Here is a 25,814-nt window from a genome sequence, read left to right on the forward strand (position 1 = left end):
TTTTTTTAAGATTTTATTTTTCCTTTTTCTCCCCAAACCCCTCTGGTACATAGTTGTGTATTTTTAGTTGTGAGTCATTCTAGTTGTGGCATGTGGGATGCTACCTCAGCATGGCTTGATGAGCGGTGCCATGTCCACGCCCAGGATTCCAACCGGGGAAACTCTGGGCCATCAAAGCGGAGCAGCAAACTTAACCACTCTGCCACAGGCCGCCAGATAACTCCTGAATTTTTAAGTGTTCCATTTAAGTCCATACTTGAAACATTAGCAAACATTTTTGGTTTTCAATTTTATCCCAGAGCTTTTCCATTGTATTTCACTGATTTCAACGTAGCTGTTGAATTTTAAATACTGCATTAAAAATTTTGTGTCTAACAGAGATACGAAAATTGTTGCTTGGTTATCCACATATGGCTAAGAGATAAATATAGAAAATGTCTTAGCAATGAAAGTATTATCTTTATCTCTCAAAGACACAACTAATAAAACACATTTTTCTTCCTTAATATTTTGTCAATCCATTGGGCTTAATGGATGTTCTAAACAACCTTGAGCCATTGGGAAGTGTGCTGTAAATAACAACCCTGTTTATCTCCCACAAAATAAACACTCCAGAGGCAGACTTCTTCTATCCCTAAGCCAATGCATTCTGGAAATAACTCAGTCAGAAAAGTCCATTATCTCTAATTCAAATAAAATAGTTAGTGAAGCAGAAAGTAATAACTGATTTTCAAAATTTCAAAGTTTTAAAATTTAAGTTGATTTTAAATTTCTAAATTTGTCAAAAACCATTTTAATTTACTGACGGTAGCATTTATCCTGAGTAACATTATAAATCAAAAGGTTTACTGTTAATCTATTTTATGATTAGACTAATATTTCTCAAACTTGAGTAAGGGAAAGAAGCCCTTACGAGGAAGAAGATTATCCAGGATGCCCAGAGCTGATGTATATAATCTCGATGTCCTTGTTATTGTTGTGATAGTTTTTATATGTGTGTGGCTAAGATACCCACATAAAACCTAAATACATTCACATGTTAAACACAAACAAAATTGTAAAACCAACATAAGACTAAATAACAATATTAATTTAATTTGCTGGATGACGTTTTGCTGAAATTAAAAAGTATATATTGAGGTTAATAAAAGAAAGTCTTTGTCACTTTTTTACTTGATTTTATTTTGAGCATAGCAGGTCATTATCTTTATCATTGTCATTATTATAGTTGAGTATTTATTTCTTTTCTATATTTATTTATCTATCAATTTATTTATTTTGGCTGAGGAAGCTTTGCCCTGAGCTAACCTCTGTTGACAATTTTCCTCTTTTTTGCTGAGGAAGATTCGCCCTGAGCTAACATCTTTGGCCAGTCTTCCTCTATTTTTTATGTGAGCTGCTACCACATGGCCACTGAGGAGTGGTACAGGTCCAGGCTCGGGAACCGAACCCAGGCTGCTGAAACAGAGCACAGCGAACTTAACCACTAGGCCAGGGGGCTGGCCCTATTTCATTATTTTTAAAATATGAATTTGTTTTTAACCACTACAATTGATTGGGGATACAATCAAGTTAATTATTCACAGCAAAATGCAAATGAGAAAACCTTAAAACCACCACTGACTGAAAATCCCTCGTTGTATATTTACTTTTATATATATTGCTTGTACGCTGTTGCAAGTTGGTACATACAAAGGCAGAATCAGAGCAAAACTTCTACCTGCAGTACCAACTGAGTGCTGGCTGGATGGGATGAGCAGGTTCTTTGGAATCATTAATAGTCTCAAGTGTCCACCACAAATCTCTATTCCAACTACTGTGAAATCTCGGTTTGTTCAGTGAACTCAGGTGTCATTTATCTTATTTGGCTCCAATGAATCCTTTTCATGTTTAAGTCCACCTCTATTATATTTTCAACAGTACTTTATTTTTTTACACTGGTTTGTTTTTACAACATCAAACCAAACCTCAACTTATTAAATATCTGAAGAAGCTAAAGCTTTATTCAAGAGAACGTCTTGCAATTGCAAATTATGACTGCAAGATAGAAGCTAGTTTTGTCTTTATACTTGTTGGAAAACATCCAAGTTAAGAGCAACAGTGATGCAGGGTGATGATTAACATTTTGACTTTAGAACCTGCTAATAATCTAAGAGCAGCTAGACATGCTTACCAATACATACAAGCTTTGGTTTGTCATTTCGGATGATCATACAACACCAATGGGATTGGTGTCACATACAATGGCTGGCACCGAAGTCATATAGCACTATTTGGAAATAACACAGTCTTCCAGATGACACAGGATTTGCTTTTTAGTAAACAGTTTAAGCTTATCATAAAAATGGAAGTAAAAAGTGGAGAGGAAAAACTGGAAATTATAGTTGAATGAAGGGACCCCAGATTCAACTGGTTTGAGAAATCCTGGATTAGATCATATGAATGATGTTACTTTGAAAACTATAGCATACTTCACAAATGCCAATAGCCTTATTGTTAGGAAACAAATATAATTGGAAAAGTCTGGAGTTAATATAAAAAAGATTGGATTAACTCTACATGGCAGACAGAAAATTCCCACAGTTAAGGTCATTAAATGGAGTTTCCAGGAAAACAGCTGCTCCTATCACTCCACTGGAAAAAGCAGAAATCAACCTAATTCCTTCATAAATGTACTCTGGGGACGACTGCCCGTGGTTCTAAGAGTTGCCTGTGTGGCCTGGTGTGCGTGTGGATTGGGTGAGGAGGAGTTGGTGTTGAGTAGGTCGGGATAGGAGCCTGTCTCTGGGAAAGAGCCTGGAGCATTCGATTTGGGGGCCCATTGTCTCATGGCTCATGGGGCAGAGAGGCCTGGAAAGACAGCAGTAGGTGAGAAGCCCATTTAGGGTGGACCCCCAAGTACATACTACCCTGCTTCTGGGGGACTGACCTTAAAATATTTAACCTCATAGGAAACAATCATGTTCCTTCTAGATGGATGAAGTTTGCAGCACACGGCCCTGGACTGACAGATTATGTTTTGTTGTTCCCAGAGAAGAAAATGCAGGTGAGGTGATTCTACAGGTGTTAGGAAGTCCCTTTCTTCTCTGTACTTGGGACAGACCTGAACTTTGATCCTAAAGTGTTTAGATTAGTCAGAGGAAGGCAGATATATTTTAATTTTTTTATTTCCATTTTCTGAAATGTTAAAATCATTTTCCGTCAGAGAATGATAACATTTGGACATGATTATCAGTCAGTTAGTCAAGTTGGAATTAAGTCTTGGCATAATAACAGGATCATATTTACACCTACTTCAGTTTCCAAAAATCAGCCAACTGAGAGAAAATATTTTGATTAGGAATTTCAGTGGGAAAGCCAAAATCTAGAGTGAAAACACATCTTCTGTGAAAGATTACATCATAACGCGTATGAGAGCCCATCTGGAATTAGGGATAAATACAGAAGAGTTCAATTCAGTTCAGCAGACAGCTATGGCGTATCTATCTTTTCTGTGCCAGGAACTGTGGCAGACACAGGAGCGCAAAAATGAACGAGGTCGTCTGCTTGGTCTCAAGCAGCTCAAGGTCTAATAACCGGTCTCATGTTAAAAACGCGAACAGTCAGAGTAGCTTGAGCCCAAAGAACATGGATGTTGTCGAGATCTAGTTGAATTCATATAAAATAATCAGTACTCTAGAAGTTTCCATTTAGCAGGTTATATGGACAGTATATCGGAAAATGCCATCAGGTACAGAGCAAGATGAAATTGCATTCCAGGGTAGTTCCTTAATGACTTAGATTCTTTTTATCTGCTCCCTTTCTTCAATTAAGTTCCTTTTAACACAGCTAAGGTGACTTTAAGTAGATGGGCCTAGTGCAGTAGATTCCAGTCTGCTTAAATTTAAACAGGAAAAGATGGGGCCGGCCCTGTGGGCAAGTGGTTAAGTTCGCGCGTGCTCTGCTGCAGCGGCCCAGGGTTTCACTGGTTAGGATCCTGGACACAGACATGGCACCACTCGTCAGGCCATTTTGAGGCGGCATCCCACATGCCACAACTGGAAGGACCTGCAACTAAGATATACAACTATGTACCAGGGGGGATTTGGGGAGATAAAGCAGAAAAAAAAAATAGGAAAAGAACAACAAGGGACATTCTGCTAAATGGTTAGGCACCAAATTGGGTTGTGCGCTTACCTAAAATAGGTATTTCTTATAATCTTTGGATGATTTGAGCTGGTATGAATAATTAGTACCGTAATAAAATAAATTCTGCCAAAAATTAATCTGACACAGAGCTATGAAATACTTAAAGTTATGGGGTGCAGGGTAATTATCCATAAATGATAAGGGGTGCTCATAAATACCACATTTAAAATTTTTTCAACACGGCTAAACCAAGGTCAGATTTTTTTCTGTCCTCTTCATTAGTCTCCTGTATATACAAATAGCACTGAGAGTGAACAGTTGACTGCATAGTATGTTCATCATGAGATTCATTTCACACGCCCCCACACACACTCACACACAGTCACATACCATACGGAAGCAGAGGTAACGGGTTGATCCTCCTATAGTTCCCATCCCATGTCTCTTCCTTCCACCCCAGGCCCATATTCAGGATTCTCTGCTCAGCTCACACTATGCTGCCCCAGGAGAGAGGGCCAGCATAGTATATTTACTCTGCTACCATCACCCGGATGTATCCAGGGTGCTGAGAAGCTCCAGGCAGGACAAACTCCAAGGGAGGCTCAGGTGATCCCCCGCCCATGTTGTTACACAGGGGTGAATTACACTGGCAAGTGAAGGCTGAGAATTTAGGCGAGGGTGGTGACTCGGTAAAAAGGACCTCTGTATCTTGGCACCTGAGTGGTTCAGAGATGAGGGAGACAGTAAGACAAGGAAGAGGAGCTGTGTTGTCAGGGTCAGCTCCTGGTCCCAGGGCCATGGATAGAAATGGCAGGGGACCTCATGTGTGTATTTGCTGAGTCTTCAGCAGTCCATGCTCTGAAATCTCAGTCCCTATTACAATGTCAGATCTGTCTTGGGTCTAATAGGGAGGGGAAGGGAATGGCATAAGGGTTTTGGAGGGATAGGAAGTAGGGGATGAGATGTAGGGTGATGGGAGAGAGGAAACAGGACTGAAAACTATTCCTTACATTTCCCAGTGGAATACCATGGGGGGAAGATTGAGCTTTCCTATCTCTTGGGCTGTCACTGCTAGGTTTATTCCTCTCCTTTTAAAACTCCACGGTACATATATGTACTGCTTAAAGAAGAATGAAAGGAACATTCATGTACCCACCTTTGAGCATAAGCATTAAAACAATACCAGAACCTTCAAAGCCCCGTGTCCCCCAACAGTGCATCCACCTCTCCCCAATTCAAGATCCCAAACCACAATCTTGAATTGATATTAATCCCTCTCTTGCTTTTTGATAATTTTCCACCTGTAGTATCCCTGAACAATATATTATTTCACTTTTGTTTTTTAGCTTTTACATAAATACCGAATTGTATCTGTCAGGGTCTGACAAGAGACAGACGGCACACAAAACAGACTAAGTCAAAGAGTTTTTTGCAGACACTGTTTACAGAGGTGCAGGAGTAGGGAACCATAAGGATAGACTATGCCATCAAATAAAGCTTAACTGAAGTTGACATGTTTCTGTGTGGAGACCTGAGAGGTAGAGGTTAGGGAGCTGTTACCAGAGTGAGGGAGTCCTTTAGAGTTGGTCACCTTGAGAGGAGCAAGGAGAGGCTGACGGACACAGGCAGCATTGCAGGGAGGCAGCTAGGGGAATAAATACATTGATCTTACTTTCTCTCTCCTTTCCAGCTCCCGTTGGGGTTCCTAATTGACTTTAGAAGTTCTGGAAGCAGAAGGCACAGGAAGACGTATGCATGGTCCCTGCAAGTCAGGAGCAGAGAGTGGGGGAGGGGGCAAGAGAGGCTGTAGGGTGAGGGGTGGGATAGAAGGGATCCAGCACACAAAAGTATTCTCTGTGACTTGCCTTCTCAGTTAAGGTTCTGTTTTTCAGATGCATCTGTGTTGATGTGTTTACTTTAATTTTAGCTCATTCATTTTCACTGTTGTTTTTTGTATTCCACTGTGTGAATTGACTGCAATTTATTTACCCATTTTCTCGACGATGGGTAGTTTCCAGTGTTTTGTTATCTTAATGTTGTTATGAACATTCTTATTAATGTTTTCTGGTGTCTATGCACAAAAATTTCTCTAGAGAATATACTTGGAGTAGAATTATTGTACTGAGACAAAGGGTCAAATGTACCAGATGATGCCAAATTGTTTCCAAAAGTAATTGCATCACTTAATACTTCTAGATGAGTTCCTTGTCAACACTTCATATTTTCAGGCTTTACCAATTTTGTCCATTTAGTTTGTGTAGAATATTACCTCACTGTGGTTTTAATTTGCATTTCCCCCATCACTAATGTTGTTGAACCATTTTCATACATTTATTGGTAATTTACATTTCCTCTGTTGTATAATACCTGTACAGGGTTTTTTTTTTGCCCTCTTTTCTACTGTGTTTTTATCTTTTTCCTATTGATTATATTCTGATACTAATCCAAATATAATAATTATAATATATGAATTATATCTGGTGACCTTCTTTTCCCAATTTGTAGCTCATTAAAAAAATATATATCTTTATGTGACTTTTAAGCTTAAGTTCTTAATTTTAATGTTGTTGAAATGATCAATCTTTCCCTTTCAGGCTTATGCTTTTTAAGAAAAATTGTGTCAAAATGCGTATCACACAAAGCTTACCATTTTAACCCTTTTTAAGTGTACAATTCAGTGGCATTAAGTATACTCACATTTTTGTGTAACCATCACCACTACCCATCTCCAGAACTGCTAGTGCTTTTTCTTAATGTCTTGTTTAAGAAATTCTTTGCTATATCAAGACATCTACATATTTGTTCTAAATTCTGAAAGTTGCACCTTTCACATGTAAATCCTGAAGTCCTCTGGAATTGGTTTTTACATATAGTAGGAGGTAGGAAATACATTTCTCCCCTATATTGATAGCCAATTGTCCCAACATCATTTGGAATTGCCCATCTTTTCTCCATTGATTTGTACAGTGGCTCTGTCATATACCTGGTTTCTTCACGGGTGTGGGTCCATTTCTGGGTTCTCTATTCTGTTCCACCGACTGATTTGTCTATTCCTGTATTAATATCACATTTCTTAAATACAATGGAATTATGATAAGCCTTCCATCTGCCCAAAATGCTATTCTCCTAAAGATACACATGACTCAATCCATAATTTTCTTCTGGTCTCTGCTTCATGGTCACATTCTTAGCCAGCCTTTCCTGGCTAAAATTCAATGCCTCTTCCCAAAACCTTTATATCTTCCCTTTCTGCTTTATTTTTTCTGCTTAGCAGTTATTTAACATAGTAATATGTATACTTCTTTTGTTTATTGTCTCTCTTTCCCACTAGAATATGAGGTTTATCAGGGCGGGGAATTTTGCCTGGTTCATCACTCTTGTATCCCCAGCATAAAAAAACAATACCTGGCACTTAGTAGGTGCTCAATTAGTATTTCTGGAACAAATCATGTACTGTCGACATGTGGAAGGGTAATGCTCCCTCCCTGTTCTTCCCTTTAAGAATATGCTTTTTCTCTAGTCCACTTGCTCTTTGATGCTAGACTAATAAAAACAATCTGAAGCAAAGGGGGAAAGAACGAGGTGCTCCTTGAAGTTTCTTCCCTAGCCATGCCCCAGAGGTGGGCAGTGAACTGGAAGGGATGGAGGGACCAGCGGCTGGCTAACTGTGTGTTACCTTTTATGGGTCAACTATCTGCTGGAAATGTCTCTTGTTCTTCTGCTTTCCATGGCAAGCAGAGCTGGCGGGACCTAAAGTTTATAGCGTCCTCACCGGGTAGAGAAACATACCACATCTTTGGTTTTTAGGTGACACCCCCTGCACAGGGGAAGAACGCACACTCACTTTGATTTACCAAGCATGGCAACTGAAACCTCAGGCATAAGTGTGACACACTATAGGACAGAACTTATGGAGCTGTGGAGTCACCTATGGGTGATATCCTGTGGGACAGTCTGTCTGTAGCTGGTAATGCCCAGGGCAGGACTGAATTGAGCATTGATGAGTCATGGAAACTCCATCAGAGAAGGTACTCTGTGCTTTATTACAGCTAAACTGGGGAGCCAAGTCATTCTGGAAGGAATGTGTATGAAGTTTTCAGACGAGGACTTGAAGTTTTATAGGTTGCAGTCACATTTGATTCAAACCATCTGTTGAACGTCAAGCTGAACCCATCACTTTTTTCATACATCTCTCACATTTTACATCAATTCAGTAAAATAAATATTTGTTGAGGGCCCTCGGAGTGCCAGACACTGATGTTGCAAAGATGAATGACACAGTGGTCTCTGTTTTTGAGATGATTATGGTCGAGTAGAAGTAAAAGTTACATGTTTATATGTGTTTTCCTCCCCCTGATTGTGAGGTTGGGGTCTTTAATTTATATGTATCTTGGTTGCCACAGCTGAGCATTGTGTCAATCCATTTTTGTTGATGAAACAAATACGTGAAACAGCTGGCATGATTTACCAAATATGGCTACTAATGTGTAACATTATTGTGCATTATTAGTACTGTGATATGTAGATTCGTGTCGCAATTGCCTCTGGATACAGAAAACACTTCACAGTGAAGGAGTGACCCAAACTGCACCACCAGCAGTTCCTACGTGAGCCCAGCGTACTGTACTTTGCCCAACATTGAGTATTTTCATTGTAAAGTCATTACCATTTTGTGGGGGAAAATTTCTTTGCTGCCAATGATAAACATTTTTTTCCCATACTTTATCATTAGTTATTTTGTCTATGAGTTATCTGTTGCTGTTCTTTTCCCATTTTTCAATTTGTCTTAGGATGTTTTCCTAATTAATTTATGTAAGTTCTTTACATCTTGACGGTATTAGCCTTTTTGATATTATATTTATGGTGAACCTTTCCCCCAGTTTGATGACTGCAAAAAATTTTGTGACTTTTTTAGATGCACAATTTTGTTTTTATAGTCAAATCTTTAGATTTCTTTGTAATTTATCTTTAAATTCCTTCCCTATCCAGAGATCAGCCAAATACTCTTGTAAATGTTCTTGCGGTCTGTGATCCAGGCAGCTCTCATGCTTTCCGGTGACTTCTTTGGATCGGGTCTGATAGAGGAAGAAACTAAGGTGAGGCACTGCTGTCATATTAGGGAATTCGTACAGCGTGGTGGTGAGCGCTGTGCTGCTGGAGACAGTCTCCCTGACTTTGAACCTGGCTCTATCACTTCCTATGCGATCTTTGAGGTCACTGAACTTCTCTGTTCCACAGTTTCCTTATCTGTAAAATGGGTTAATAATAGAACCTACCTCCTATGGTTATGAGAACAAAATGAATTGATTTGTAAATCGCTTAGAACACATCCTGGCGCAGACTCAGCGCCAGCCACAGTTTGGTCCTGCTGGGTAGGTGCTTTGAAGCTTGATACTGTTTCCATATACTTTGCTTTTCTAAAAACGTGAACATTTCAAAGCGCTCTTCACTCCAATGACTAACTTTACCGGAGCCTTCCTCGGCCACTTTTCTAAGTGAGACACGCCTCCTAGAGGCCTCAGTGAAGTTTATTCCAGCTCCTGAAAACCCTACAGACCGGTCGGACAGCGGGCGAGGCTCGGACCCGCCGCTTCTGAGTCTGCAGTCCGAGGTCCACTCTGTCCCCGGCGCTCTCCGTTTCTTCGACAGCTCCTGCTGCTTCCCTCGGAGCCTGATCTCTTCTGATTCCTGTAACCCCGGAACGATTTCTGCATGTGTGCATTCATTCATTCTAGTTCATTCCAGATAGTTTGCTGGGTGCCTACCATGCGCGAGGACTGCAGGGGGGAGAGGGAAGTGGGCTGAAGGTAAAGTCCGTCCTCATACGGCTCGCTGTCCTAGAGAAAAAACAAAATATGTATTGTACATAGATGGGCGAACTAACGAGGATCTTTTAGTTTCTGTTTTCTCGTCTGTAAAATGGGGGTAATACGTCCCACCTTATAGGGCCGCTGAAAGATTAAGCAAGCAAAAACAGAGTCCCTAATACTAAGCCGGGTGCAACAAAGGCCTATTCTCAGTCCATTCCCTCCCCAGATCGAAAGTGATGAGCGCCAGCCCCGCGGCCGAAAGCGCCCTATTTTCAATTTAGCGCATCTTCGTTAACGGTCCCAAAGCGAGTTATGTTGGTTCACTCTTGGGCGTGGGGAAGTTTTGCCGCTAGCATTCCAGCGCGCCAGTTTCAACTGTAAAATCTACCGACTCCACATACAGGAGGTGCAGCTTAAAATTTGGAAGCAAAAACAGTCGCGTTTAAAAAATCTTAAACTGGAAAGGCGGATGAAACGCTCCTGACTCCCTGGAGCGCCCACTGAGCATGCGCACCACCCGCGCGGGGGTTGGGGGACGGAAGGTCAGCGGGCGGGACTTGCGGGCCAGCCGCTTCCGTTTCCGGTTCTATAAGAAATCTCCCGCCACTCGGGAAGGCGGCTGTCAGACGTTGTGTGTTGTCGAGTTTGCTGTGGTTGCGGGTAAGAGAAACTCCGGCGGGTTTAGGATGGACAGTAATCCTGGTGGTGAGGCTTGCACGTTGAGAGAAAAGGGAGAGCGCTTTGCGGGCGGTTGCAGCGGAAGGGTTGCCCTGGCGGGGGTGAGGGTCTTGGGTGGTTTGGTTGGTTGTTTAGGGCAGAGGTGCAGGTGCCAGTGAGTTGATAGAGGAGGAGGGTGCGGGAGGATCAGGGTGGAAATTTTTAGAAAGAACTTGTGTATGCTCCCTAAAAGGAGTTCCGAAAGACTGGATTCGGAAGACAGTTGTTCTGCTTCCCAGGGTTATCAGATAGGAAGTAAGTAACTGGACCCGGTCCATTAAGTCTATCTAGCCCGAACCTGCCGCGTTTTCCTCCGAGTTGGGGACTGCAGCCCGTGTAAAACCTCATCTTAACTCTCGAGACCGCAGAGATCTAAGGACGGTGGCACACAGACCTATAGTGAGCAGGCGACATCACCTGCCATTCATGTTGCTGAAAGGACCACCACCTGCATCTTCCCTAGCACACACCTCTTCCTATCGCCCCATTACCAAATTGTTACGGGTGTATTGTAGAAAATCTGGAAAATACAGAAAGACAACACCCAGGGATAACCACTGTCAACGTTTTGTGCATTCCCTTCAACTTCAGTTTTGTTTTCTGTGCATGTGGAGTTATTTTTTTTGTTTGTTTTCTTTTCACCTCCACCTTCCATCATTTTAACCATTTTATGTGCTTCCTTACAAGGTAACAAGATGGAGTTTTCTGGAGTAAAGCGGAGGAAACCGTGGTTGATAGGTGACCAGAGGAAGGCTTCCTACCCTCATAGCCTTCAGTTTTACTTGCAGCCGCCTTCTGAGAACATATCATTGATAGAGTTTGAAAACTTGGCTATCGATAGACTTAAATGTGAGTGAGATTTGTACTAGAATTTATATATCCTCTTGAGAACCTCACTTATACTTTGTTGGAACGAGTGTGGGTAATTTATTTCTTCCATTCAGGAATTCATTCAACAAATAATTATTGGAGATTTGCTGTTCATTCATTTATTGACTGTGCATGTTTATTGAGTGCTACTATTCTAGGTGGCAGGGATTTCGAGATGAATAATGTAATTCTCACCTTTGTGGAAGTTATATTCTAGTACATGGAGACAGACATTCAAAAGTATAATCATAATTTAGTATTTTAAGTACTCTAGTGGAGGTAAATAGTAGTGCTATTGAAACATAGAAGTGGGAGTGACTGACTTAGTCTGATTAAGTAAGACCTCTTAGAGAAGTTGAAATGTGATCTGGACCTTGAAGGATGAGTAGAAATTTCTTAACAGAGAAGAGAAGGGTTTTTCCCAACTATACGAAGGCTTGGAGGCATGAGAGAGAATGTCATTTGTGGGAACAGTGACAAGTTCGGGGTAGATGGAGAAGTCTGGATAACCAAGGGCATTTTGTGCTAAGCTAATGGCACAATGTTGGGGTGTGAGAAGGATGTCGCTACTGTACTTAAGCCTCCTTATCCTCTGTGTGTTGGTGGAAGAAAGCAATGAGCTTGGCATGAACTGAAACAGAAATAATAGCACTTGTGGGACATGAGTTTATGTTTAGGGTTCCTTCTAGAGGTTTTCATTCTCGAATTTAAAAATGCCTCTTTTCATATTGATGGAGGAAGAATTCACCTGAGGAAGGATTGACTAGGGGCTTTAGGAACCTTGGACAGTGTGTAGCATCTATTCAGAATGCTTTACTGGGGTGATTGGAGGCCCCTGCTTCTCTCTTGTGTCTTCTCCTTCTCTGTTTCATCAGGAAAGGAAGGGCTGTCTCTTCTTCTGATGAGTCGGTGCAGAGTAAATGATGCAGACTGCCTAGCAGCTGCACATGAGGGATGCAGACAAGGGGTGTTTAATCTTTTTTCCACACCGACACAGTTTTGCATTCCTCAACACGGGTGGCTCCCTACAGCCGTGATTGTCCCCCTGCCCTTTCTCCCTCTTGTTGAGAATCCCTGGTAGTAGATTATGCTGTGGGAGGTGGGTGTTTTCTGCACATGGATGGAAATTAGCCTCTTATAAACATCTATAATTTATGTAATGTACTTGCATAAAATAAAACTATTACAACTTGTCTTTTATACAGAAGTAATTATGGAATTGCTATCCATAGATTTTGTTTGTCTTGGATTTAGTTTTTAAAAATTATCTTACTTTTATATATTTTTTCCTTTCTTCTGTTTTTAAAATATTTTCTAGTGCTAAAATCAGTTGAAAATCTTGGTGTGAGCTATGTGAAAGGGACAGAGCTATACCAGAGTAAGCTGGAGGCTGAGATTCGAAGGCTCAAGTTTTCCTACAGAGTAAGTAAAAGAGGAAAGAAATGTTCTTTTTGTTTATATGTATTCACGTACTGAATATCAGTTGTGAGAAGGGTCTTGTATTAGACCCAGGGCTTTAGAAAAGACTAATAGAGCATAGACTCTGCCTGAAGGTACCTGCTGTCTACTAGGGGTGATTGACATGTAGTCAGAAGATTATAATATGACCGCATTTCTCAACCTTGGGACCATCGAAGTTTGGGGCCTGATAATTCCTTGGTGCAGGGACTGTCCTGTGCATTGTAGGATGCTCAGTAGCATCTCTGGCTTCTACCCAGTAGATGTCCCCAGACATTGCCACATGTGCCCTGTGCAATACAGGATGATGACTGCTGTTAGGAGATGTGTGCTCCAGGAACTCCAAGGGCACATATAGTTACCCAGCTCAGATAGTGGTGGTTTGGAAAGGCTTCCCAGAAGAGGTCCTGCCAGAACTGCATCTTGATGGATGTGATCAGATTTTTATTTTGGGAAAATGACTGCCAACAGCAGATTGACAGGGTCATGTTTGGTAGGAGGAAACCAGTTAGGACCGTGGAAATGATGAAAGTGAATTAAGTGGATAGAAGAGGACTGATTCAAGAAGGTAGAATGAAAAGATTTTAGTGACCCATTGCAGGGAGAAGAGTTATGAATGACAGCAGGTTTCTGGCTAGGACAACTAGGTGGATGGTGGGAATGTTCTGAGATGTGATATACAGGCAGAGAAGCAAGTCTTAGCAGGAACATGTTGAGTTTAGTTGTAGACATCAATTTGAGGTGCCTGTGGTGATGTCTAGTGGACAGTTGGATATGCATACAGGTCTGGACTTAGGAGACATCTGGAGTGGGAGTATAGATTTAAGAGGAAGGTTGGGATCATCAGGAGTAGGTGAGAGCACCCTAGGAAAATATTTGAGTGAGAAAAGATGATGGAGGACAGGATATGAGGAATACCAATATTTAAGGTGAAGTGGAATTGGAGGATTCTGAGAAGGAGATTGAGAAGGAGCTGCCTGAGAGGTGGGAGATCAGCCAGGATAATAGTGTCATGGCAGCCAAGGAAGGCTGGAGTTTAATAATAGTGATCATGATATAAATAAGGATACCATAGGAACAGCAACAGCAGACATTCATATTGTGCTTACTATGTCCCAGAGTTTATTCCAAGTGCATTATATATATTAACCTCTGTAATCCAGACAACAGTCTTATGAGGCAGGTACTGTTGTCATCCCTGTTTTGCAGACGAGGAAACTGAGTCATTGATAGGTTAAGTAACTTGCCCAAGCTCAGAAGATGGTAAATGGTGGAGCCAAGATTCAAATCTGTACATTTTGTCTCCATGATTGTACTCTTCACCGCACAATTTCAGAAGCTTAGGGTAGGTCGTATAAGATGAGTTGTGCAGAATCCTCTAATTTATCATCTGGGTGGGGCCTTTTAGATAGAAGTAGAAGCCAGAAAAATGGCAGTGTTTGGAGGAGAGAGGTGGGAACGGAATATGTACTTGTTTAAGATGTTTAGCCGAAAACACAGGGGAGAAATAGGTTTGAAGATAGAAGAATTTGTAGGGAAAAGAGAAGATACACACACACACATATATGAAAGGAGATACTTAAACATGTTTATAAGCTGAGCAGAAAGTTCTAGAAGAGGAAGAAGAGCAGGGGAGCTTGGAGATACTTTGAGAGAGCATTTGATAAATCAAGGTCCTTAGGAGGCAAGAGCAGATGGGTTGCAGGGTTTAGGTGTAGGGATTAGCTTTGTGTAGGAGAAAGGGGAGAGGCTTTGTCCACAAAGATGGAAGGGAAGGCAATATAACATGTGGTTGCAGAAGCTCGGAGCTGAGGGAGTTGGCCTGGTGGCCTCTATTGTCTGTAAAGTAGATGAAGTCATCTCTTGAGAGAGAAGAGAAAGGTGATATGGTAGGGAGCTTGGGTCATCCAGTGAAGACTGAAACAGCTTTCCTAAGAAGGAGAAAGATGATAGGTGTCAGATCCCAGCTCCGCTACTTACAAGCTTTGTGACCTTGAACTAATTATATAACTTCTCTGTGCCTCAGTGTCCTCATCTTTAAAATAGGGATATAGTAGTGTCTATCTCATACGGTTTTCTTTTAAAGGAGTAAATGGGTTAATAGATTAAAACTGCTTGTAACAGTGCCTGGGACCTTGTAAGTGGTCAAGAATGTTTGTTCTTACTGTGTCGAACTTGAATAAGGATTCTTTGGTGTTGGAAATGTCCAGTTGAAGTTAGAGGCTGTGAATTTTTAATATTCCAGATTCCTATAATTATGTATTTTTTTCCTAGAGGTTCTCAGCATTTGGGGGACAGGATTGCAGAGTGTAGCTGTAGATATATTTAGAATCTACGTTTTGCCAAATGGTTGAAATGAAAACAGTTGAGAGTTGGCTGTAAGTGGTTGAAGATGTGAGTACCCTGGGTATAGGCTGGATAAGAAAGTTAAGAGAGGAGGAGTTGATGGGAAGAAAATAGTGGGGTCCAAACCCAGGAGGTTTTGTTGAGATCACTTCAGTTCTCAGTTTCACCTGGTTTCTGACTTTAGGAAAATGATAATTATCCTGGAAAACATATCATGAAATTTGTGTTTTTGAAACTTATCTTACTATTGGCTTATGCTGACTCAGTATTTCTTCACACCTCTTACCATTCCAATGCATTTATTTTATTCATATGCTTTTATTTTTAAGGAAAGCCTGGAAGATGAATACGAACCACGAAGAAAAGATCATATTTCTCACTTTATCTTGCGCCTTGCTTATTGCCAGTCGTGAGTACACATTCACACGCCCACCATCAGATCTGGTACTTGAGTTATGAATTGGTGCGTGGGAAGCTGACATGGCCTGTACTGAACATGGGGAAACTCAGAATAACATCAGAAACCAGTGGCTCGTGGGTTGAACACTGTTGCAGCAAATTGTTTGAAACAAGTTATTTACTAAAAAATATTGAAAAAAATTTTTATTGAAAATTTTGCCTGTTGAAACACTTTTTAACTTTATGGGAGAGACTCTTCATGTGGGATGTAAAATTGGAGGGGATGTCATTAGGAAGAAAGACTTTTAATACTTTTTTCCCAGAAAAATGTGGTACTATTTATAATAATAAACATAATATAATAATAAATATAAATAATGAATCAAACACCCACTTGAATTCAGTACAGGTTTTTAGAAGTTGAGAGGTATGGGCTAGTGCCCATTAGATTAAGATGTTTTCCTGTAGTCGTTGGTTTCTTATAAGTCAATAGTGCCACCCAGAGGGGGAAAAAGTTAGTTGCTTTTTTTTTTAACTTTGTTTTTTTTTCCCTGTATTAATTTTGGCTAAATAGCATTCTTATTATTATGTTTCTTTTTATTATTTGGCTTGCCAGATGAGAATCTCGAATTGTTTACTATCTCAAGATAATAACTGAAGAACTATTGACCACTTTGGTTTTAGAGTTTTTCTTTTGTGAAAAAGCATATACAATTTATACAGTATGAATTGCTGACAATCTTTGAAAGTCACTTTGGAAAAAAAGCTAAATCATATTTTACATGCAGTAGCATAATTATTTTGTAACAACAGTAATGCCCATTATGTATTGGTCTTGTAAGTTAATATATTTGTATGTTGACTTTTAAAAATTGAAGTATACTTCTGCATATTAAATTTTGTGAAATTATAAACTATAAATCTGTAAGCAAAGTTACTTTGCAAAGTTTATCTGATCATAGTCTATTCAGAGGTAAAGTTACCTTTAAATAATTTGGTGTTTATGTGGCGTTGATGGAACCACCTTAGTCTGAACGAATACCTCATTTCTAATGTAAATGACTATTTTGCAGTTACATTAAATGCAATAAACTATTTTGTTTTATATTGTTTGATAATAATGCTGCAGGACTGCAAGTATTCTATATGTAATTCTTTTAATTTCATGTTCGTAACACTTCTCTCCCCCATATTCAGTACATCCCTGGAAGATTGTGGTGTGTGGTGTTCCTATTCTCTTTATCATAAGAGAGGACTTGTATGCTTTTAACTTCTGTCTCTTGGCATCTTGCTCATGTTTGAATATTGCTTCATGAAAATTTCTTGGATTTAATAATTAGTGGACTTTGTAAATAATCACTGGACTTTTCATTTATACTTCTTATTTCCTTGTCTCTATTTCAGTGAAGATCTTAGACGCTGGTTCATTCAACAAGAAATGGATCTCCTTCGCTTTCGATTCAGTATTTTACCCAAGGACAAAATTCAAAGTTTCTTACAGGATAGCCACTTGCATTTTGAGGCTGTAAGTATATTTTTGTAGTCATTTCCAATTGTTTTCACCATTCATCCCGCCCTGTTGCCTTAAGTGCTGGTATCGATGCGTGGAGTGGAGTTTGTTCTGTTTACATTTTCTTCCTAAGTCCCTGCCTGAATGAGTAGCTACTGGCTTTGCACAACAATGAACGTTTCCTTTTCCATGACTAGAAGAAAAGGGGCTCCATGGCGCCAAAGCCTCACACTTGGTTGTTTATTAAATACATGATTTGTGAAAGCACAAGAAGGTTTAGTTTATAAAAGTTCATCTTTAATCAGAATCTTCTAGGCCAAAAATATAAAGCTAATAGTGTATTAAAGAAACAGAGAAGTGGTAGTACTTATTTCCAATAATGAAGTTTAGAGGGGGTAATACTTTATTTTAAAAGTCAGTTGTCAGTAAAAATCTGAGTAGTTTAAAAAAACAATTTTGTAGACAAATATGAATGATCGTCATATTGTAATTATATAAAAGGAAGAAATGTCTGGGATATATTTAGCAGGGATGAGTATTGTGGTTGGAAATAGAATTTACGTCTTTTAAGTGGATCTGTGCTGCAGTGGGAAGGTAGAAAAATTTTGTTTTGATAGAAAATTATATTTTTATTTTTGAGCAGTCGGATGGTAGTAGGACTATTTGAGACTCTTTTGGTGTTATGGGTGACTTGAGGCCAAATAAAATAAAGTAGAATTTGGAGTAGGTGAAAGACCTCGACCTGTCTGAGAAGTGGAAGTGTACCTGCTGTAGCAAGAAACACTGTGGGTTACTGAGTTGGGGAGGGATGCGACCTGAAGGGAAGGAAACACGTGGTAGACATTTAGTGTCTGTTATGTCCTGGGGAGGCACTTTCCTCAGTTCCTCTCACTTCTCCTAAGAGCCCCGTGAGGCTCCTAAATACCATCTGCTTAGGCATAGAAAAGTGTGAAGCCGGGGACCATCTGACCCGAACAGACTGACCGCGTGTATTTTCCACTTTCCTCCTTAGTGAAGTCCATTACTGCCAATATCCGTTACAGTTAATTTATCCTTTCATATTAAAGAGTTTATTTTTTGCTGTTGAAATGATTAGAGGAAAAGTGTCCTTGAGAAGAGTTATTCTTTATTCTAGTGTCTCAACATATTGTCAAGTATAATCTTTTTAAGCAAAAACCAAGTTTCTTTCCTTTTAAAAAACTGTTTTATTGAAGTATAACATCTACAGAAAAGTACACAAATCATAACTGTACAGCTCTGTGAAGTATCACAAAGTGAACGTCACCACGGTTAGGAAGTAGAGCATTGCTGTCACCCTGTGCACCCTGTGTCTCCTCCCGTTCACTGCCTCCTGTCTCCCACCTGAAAGGAACCACCGTCCTGACTTGTAATATCCTAAATCAATTCTGCCTGTTTTTGAACTTTATATAAATAGTATCATATGGTATGTCTTTTTTCCCTAGCTTCATTGAGATATAATTGACATAGAACATTGAGTAAGTTTAAGATACACAACGTGATGATTTGATTCACAAATATATTGTGAAACGTTGACCACAATTAGGTTAGTTAACACATCCTTCACCTCATATAATTACCGTTTAGTTGTTCTTATGGTAAGAAAATTTAAGATTTACTCTCATAGCAACTTTCAAGTATGCAGTATTGTTAACTCTAGTCACCATGCTGTACGTTACATCCCCAGAACTTATTCCTCTCATAACTGAGGTTTGTCCCTTTGACCAACAACTCTCATTTCCTGCCCCTCCTCCCCCCAATCTCCTGGCAACCGCTATTCTAATCTCTGCTTCTATGAATTTGGCTTTATTAGATTCCATGTATAAGCGAGATTATAAGTATAATCTTTTTATAATAGCTTTGTTGAGGTAGAATTCACATACCTTGAAATTCACCCTTTTAAAATGTACAATTCATTGGTTTTTAGTGTAATCACAGAGTTGTGCAGCCATCACCACTGTCTAATTTTAGGACATTTTCAATACCCTAAAAAAGAAACCAATACCCATTAGTCGTCACTCTCCATTTCTCCCTCTCTCATCCCTTGGCAACCACCAATCTACTTTCTGTCTCTGAATTTGCATGTTCTGGACATTTCGTATAAATGGGATCATATAACTTGTGGTTTTTGTTACTGGCTTCTTTCACTTAGCATTTTTTAAAAAGTTTTATCCGTGTTGTAGCGTATATCAGTACTTCATTTCTTTTTATTGTCAAATAATATTTTATTTCTCTATTCAGCAGTTGATGGAGATTTGGGATGTTTCCACATTTTGGCTTTTATGAATAGTGCTGCTATTTATTCCTTGTTCTAGTATTTCGACATATTGTAGAGAATATTTGTGTACAAGTTTTTGTGTAGACATCTTTTCATTTCTTACACATATACCTGGGAGTATATACCTGGGAGTGGGATTACTAGGTCATAGGATAATCATTTCTGTGTTTAAACTTTTGAGGAGTCGCCAAGCTGTTTTCCCAGTGGCTGCGCCATTATATGTCTTACCAGTGTGTGAGGATTTCATTTTCTCTCATTCTCACCAATGATCACTACTGTCTGTTTTTTGAATATAGCTGTTTTAGTGGGTGTGAAATGACATGACGCTGTGGTTTGATTTGCTTTTCCCTAATGACCAATGATGTTGAACATCTTTTCATGTGCTTATTGGTTGGTTGTGTATCTTCTTTGGAGAAATGTCTATTCAAATCCTTTGTGCATTTTTTAGTTGTTTTAATTGTTGAGTGTTAAGAAGTCTTGACATATTCTGGGGGCTGGCCATGTGGTCAAGTGGTTAAAGTTCCATGTGCTCTGCTTTGGCGGCTTGGGGTTCATGGGTTTGGATCCTAGGCGTGGACTTACTCCACTCATTGGCCATGCTGTGGAGTTATCCTACATGCGAAATAGAGGAAGACTGGCACAGATGTTAGCTCAGGGCTAAACTTCCTCAAAAACAAAAAAAGAGAAGGATTTGCAGTGGATGTTGGCTCAGGGAGAATCTTCCTCACCTCATCCCCCACCAAAAGAATTCTTTACATATTCTGGATACAAATCTATTATAAGATATATGATTTACACATATTTTTTTCCCATTCTGAGGATTTTCATTTCCTTTTCTTCATGGTATCATTTGCAACACAGAAGTTTTTAATTTAGATGAAGTGTAATTTGTGTTTTTCTTTTGTCACTTGTGCTTTTGGTGTTGGATCTAAGAATGCTTTGCCTAATGGTCATGTAGGTTTACTCCTATGGTTTTTGCTAAGTTTTATAGTTTAAGTTCTTACATTTAGGTCTGTGGTCCATTTTGAGTTAATTTCTGTGTATGGTGTGAAGTAGGGGTCCGACTTCATTCTTTTGCATGTGGATATCCAGTTGTCCCAGCATCGTTTGTTGAAATGGCTATTCTTTCCTCATTGAATTGTCTTACCACTCTTTCAACCTTATGGAACTTGTTTATTAGTTCTGGTAGTTTTTAGTGGATTCCTTAGGAGATTATGTCTCTTACAGATAGAGATAATCTTACTCCTTAATTTCCAATCTGGTTGCGTTTTATTTCTTTATTTTTGCCTCATTTCCCTAGCTAGCATCTCTAGTACAGTGGTGAATAGAACTGCCAATAGTGGACATCCTTGTCTTGTTCCTGATTTTAGAGGAAGAGCATTTAGTCTTTTACCAAGACATGTGATGTTAGCTGTGGGTTTTTTATTGATGCCCTTTATCAGATTGAGGGGAATTCCCTTCTAATTTTGGTTGAGGATTTTCATCATGAGAGGGTGTTGGATTTTGTTCGATGCTTTTTCTGCATCTGTTGTAATGATTGTAAGATTTTGTCCTTTATTTTATTAATGTGTTGTCTTACATTAATTGATGTTTGGATGTTAAACCAACCTTGCTGAGACATTGCTGGGATAAATCCCTCTTGGTCATACTGTATGATCATTTTATGTGTTGCTGGATTTAATTTGCTAGTATTTTGTGGAGGATTTTTGTGTTTACTGATAAAGGATATTAGTCTGTAGTTTTCTTTTGATGTCTTTGTTTTTGGTATCAGGGTAATGTTGGTTTCTTAGGATAATTTGGGAAGTGTTTCTTCTATTTTTTGGAGGAGGTTGTGAAGGGTTGGTGTTAATTCTTCTTTGAACGTTTGGTAGAATTTACTAGTGAATCTGTCTGGGTGTAGGCTTCTCTTTGGAGGGTGTTTTAAAATTACTAATTCATTCTCTTTACTTGTTATAGATCTATTTAAATTTTCTATTTTTTCTTGATTCCTTTTTGGTAATTCCTGTTTTCTAGGAATTTGCCCATTTCATTTAAGTTGTCTAATTGATGTATACAGTTGTTCATAATATTCCCTTCTAGTCCTTTTTATTTCTATGATGTTGGTAATGATGTCCTCTCTTTCATTCCTGATTTTACTAATTTAAATCTTCTCTTCCCTTTTTTTGGTCATTTAGGTGGAGGTTTGTCAATTTTATCTTTTTAAATAACTAACTTTTGGTTTTGTTGATTTTCTCTATTGCTTTTCTGTTCCTTATTCTTTTAACATCTGCTGTTTTTATTATCAGTTTTCAATTTTTAATAATTCCTTTCTTCTACCTGCTTTGGGGTTTAGTTTGCTCTTCTCTTCTGGTTTCTTAAGGTGGAAGTTTAAGTTACTGATTTGAGGTGTTTTTCTTTTTGAACATAGGCATTTACAGCTATAAATTTCCCACTGAGCACTGCTTTAGATGCATCCCATGAATTTTGGTGTGTTGTGTTTCATGTTCATTCATTTCAAAGTATTTTCTTGTTTCTTATTTGACATATTGGTTATTAGGAGTGTGTTGTTTAATTTCTACATATTTTTGGTATTTCCTACACTTTCTTCTCATTTTCAATTTAATTCCATTTTAGTCTGAGAACATATTTTGTGTGACTTCAATCCTTTTAAAATTATTGAGTCTTATTTTGCGGACTAGCATGTGGTCTCTCATGGAGAATGTTCCATGTGTTCTTGTGAAGAATGCATATCTGCTACTTTTGGTTGGAGTGTTCTTTACATATATAGTCTGTTAGGTCTAATTGGTCTATAGTGTTTTTCAAGTCTTTTGTTTCCTTGTTGATCTTCTGCCTATTTGTTCTATCCATTATTGAAAGTAGCGTATCGAAGTCTTCAACTATTATTGTTGCATTGTCTATTTCTGTCTTCAGTTATGTCAGTTTTTGCTTCATGTATTTTGGGGCTCTGTGTTTAGGTGCTTGTATGTCTGTAATTGTTATATCTTCTTGATGGATTGACCCTTTTATCATTATGAAATGTACCACCTTATCTCTAGTAACATTTTTTGTTTTAAAGCCTATTTTATCTGATATTAGGATAGCTATTTCAGATCTTTGATGTTTGTTGTTTGTCTGGTATATCTTTTTCTATCCTTTTACTTTCAATCTGTTTGTATCTTTGAACTAAAGTGTGTCTCTAGTAGTAGATAGCATATAGTTGGATCGTGTTTTTTTTAGTCCCTTCTCCCAGTCTCTGCCTTTTGATTGGAGTGTTTCATCCATCTATATTTAGTGTAATTACTGATAAGATAGGATTTATGTCTGCCATCTCACTATTTATTTTCTATATATTTTGTGTTTCTTTTGTTCTTCTCTTTCTTCGTTACTGCCTTCTTTTGTGTTAGATGTTTTCTAGTGTACCATTTTAATTCCCTTGCCATTTGTTTATTTTCTTGTATTTTTTGAATTATTTTCTTTGTGGTTTTCGTAGGAATTGCAATTAATATTTTTATCTTAAAACAGTCAAGTTTGGATTAACACTAAATTAACTTTAATACTGTACAAAACCTTTGCTCTTGTATAGCTGTGTTCCCTCCCCCACCATTGTGCTATTATTGTCAAACAAATTATATCTTCGTACATCAACAAGGTAAATATTTTGAGTTCTGGGTTGTGTAAAGATGTCCTTATCATACTGTGACACTTTAGTGACTTTTGCTTTGGGATGCAGTTCAAGGATGGGAATAATTTCTTGTGAGGATTTTTTTTTTTAGATTTTATTTTTCCTTTTTCTCCCCAAAGCCCCCGGTACATAGTATATTTTTAGTTGTGGGTCCTTCTAGTTGTGGCATGTGGGATGCTGCCTCAGCGTGGCCCAATGAGCGGCACCATGTCCGCACCCAGGATTGGAACCGGCGAAACCCTGGGCCGCTGAAGCGGAGTGTACAAACCCCACCACTTGGCCATGGGGCTGGCCCCTCTTGTGAGGATTTTGAAGGTATTGCCACATGACCTTTTAGCTTCCAGAGTTGCTCTTGAGATGTCCGATTCCATTTTGATTTCTGATTCTTTGCATCTTACTTTGTATACTTTGGTGCTCCCACTTCCAGCCTGGTCGTGTGAAATTTCATGGTGATGTCTGAATCTTTTTTCATTTATTGGAATGGCAGCTTGGTGGGTCCTTTTAATATGAAGACTTGGGTTCTTCTGTTTAGGAAATTTCTTTTTGTCATTGTTTTGATAATTCCCTCCCTTCTGTTTTTTATGTTCTCTCTTATAATTCCCTGTTAGAATTTGGACCTCCTGGATTGGTCCTCTTATTTTCTTTTTTGTCCTGGTATCCAATCTTGATCTCTTTTTGTTTTATTTTCTGTAACACTTCAACTGTTTTCTAGATTTTCTGTTTAATTTTTTGTCTACTCTCCTGTTTTTAATTTCTAACAGCCATTTCTGGTTCACCTTTTTATAGCCTTCTGTTTTTGTTTCATGAATATAATGTCTTCTCTTTTCTCTTGAACATTATTATGTTCTTTAGCTCCTTTCATTGTCTGTTTACCTCACATTCCTTCATTTAGTTCATCTGTTGTAAATAGTCTTCCATGTTGAATATTTTCCTGGAATGTCTAGTGATCCTCGGCTATTTGTTTATTTTAAGATTGAGATACTAAAAAGTGGATTGGAATATTCAGGTTTATGTGCACATGCAAGTGTATGAGATACTTATTTAGTTATTCAATTGCTTTAAAAAAAAATTTGGTTGTTGGTTAGTCTCTGCCAAAGTCATTATTTCAGAGGAAGCATCCAATCTCTTTCCACAGGGATTTATGTCTTAGTGTTGATGTTCTTGCATCAGAGAGCCAGGGCCTACTGTTCACTATGGTGACTGTTCTTAATTTTTTTGCATTCCTTGACTTGCATCTTTTATCTTTTGTATATGGTGCTGCTTTTCTTTTTCTTAAAGATTTTTACATTTTTCCTTCTTTCTCCCCAAAGCCCCACAGTGCATAGTTATATATTTCAGCTGTGGGTCCTTCTACTTGTGGCACCTGGGATGCTGCCTCAGCATGGCCTGATGAATGGTGCCGTGTCCGTGCCCAGGATCCAAACCAGCAAAACCCTGGGTCACGGAAGCAGAGTGCATGAACTTAACCACTCGGCCATGGGGCCAGCCCCTATATGATGCCTCTTTCTCCTCTCTGAGGTTGTATTGGCTATCTTCTTTTCAGTGTTCCTTTCTCCAGGGATTTAAGTTGTAGCTTCCTCTTCTCTTCTAAATCAGTTAACACACTTTCATCCACTTTTCAAAAACATGTTGCCCTCTCTCTTCCACTATTTTGTTTGCCCTTTGTGGTTTATTTTCTTTTTATACTTTCATTGTCATTTTTATTTCATTGGGAAGTAATGGAAATAATTACTTGTGTTTAGTTTGCCGTGTTTAACCAGGAGCTGCAATGACCTCAGTAATCACAGTTTTAAATTTAGGGAGCAAAGTTAAATTTTTTGAATGTGTTTTATCAATAAGATTAACAGTGCAGGCTCTGGTGTTGTACTGTTGAGTTTGATTTTCCCCTCCAGCACATATCAGTGTTGGGAAGAACACTCCTCTGGGGGTTTCTCCTGCTCTACACGTCTTGCTGGGTGTGTTGAGAATGCATGGTGATGACCGCTCTTTACGCAGGCAGTTTTTCACAGCTGTGTTTTTAGCAAACAACATTGAGAGATGAGATAGTGCCTTCCTGGTATATAGAGGGTTGCTTACTGCTTGCTATACAAGAGAAGATTCTCAGTGTTCCTCAGCTGTAGTGCAAACCCATTGTACCCCAGCATCCATTGGGGCTATATCATGTTGCCCCCGAGGAACTCAGGGTAAGGAGGATGACAAAAACATGCTCGTTCTCTTGCTATTGAAAAAAATCTATTTTGGGTCTTTTTATTTTAGGAGACAGGAATTTGTGGGAAACATATGCGTATTTGTAACAAGTGTGTTGGCAGTTATGGTTGGGTTTTTTTTTGTGAGGAAGATTGGCCCTGAGCTAACATCTGTTGCCAATCTTCCTCTTGTTGCTTGAGGAAGATTTGCCCTGAGCTAACAGCTTTGCCAATCTTCCTCTATCTTTTTTACGTGGGATGCCGCCCCAGTGTTTCTAAAAGGAACAGTAGCTTTGACTTTTTGTGTGACTGTTCTGGTTTTTTTAGTTCAGTGATTCTCAGTGAGGGGGATAGGATGGTGGTCATCCTCCTAGAGTTCCTATCAGAACCTTGGGTGGAGGTGTGTAGAGTGTGAAAGACACCATGCCTTTTG

The 25,814-nt window shown here is 39.1% G+C and overlaps 1 protein-coding gene across 9 annotated transcripts in view; it reads left to right on the forward strand.

The window, feature by feature from the left end:
* PRIM2 (DNA primase subunit 2) overlaps positions 1-25,814 on the forward strand; it is a 425,357-nt gene that overhangs the window by 64,068 nt on the left and 335,475 nt on the right. For 5 of the 9 annotated variants that reach the window (XR_011430086.1, XM_070245741.1, XM_023624307.2 and 2 more), the window contains exons 1-5: positions 10,481-10,598; positions 11,343-11,504; positions 12,844-12,947; positions 15,659-15,738; positions 17,133-17,253. Coding sequence is in view for 8 of the 9 variants with exons in the window: in XM_070245741.1 (XP_070101842.1) it covers positions 11,351-11,504; positions 12,844-12,947; positions 15,659-15,738; positions 17,133-17,253 (459 nt within the window). In the remaining variant the exon portion in view is untranslated. Of the gene's footprint in view, positions 1-9,117; positions 9,225-9,909; positions 10,599-11,342; positions 11,505-12,843; positions 12,948-15,658; positions 15,739-17,132; positions 17,254-25,814 lie in introns of those variants that run through there. The other 4 variants (XM_023624310.2, XM_070245742.1, XM_014734518.3 and 1 more) reach the window with 3 other exon arrangements.

This window comes from Equus caballus, chromosome 20, assembly GCF_041296265.1.
Source record: "Equus caballus isolate H_3958 breed thoroughbred chromosome 20, TB-T2T, whole genome shotgun sequence".
NCBI classification, from domain to species: Eukaryota; Metazoa; Chordata; class Mammalia; order Perissodactyla; family Equidae; genus Equus; species Equus caballus.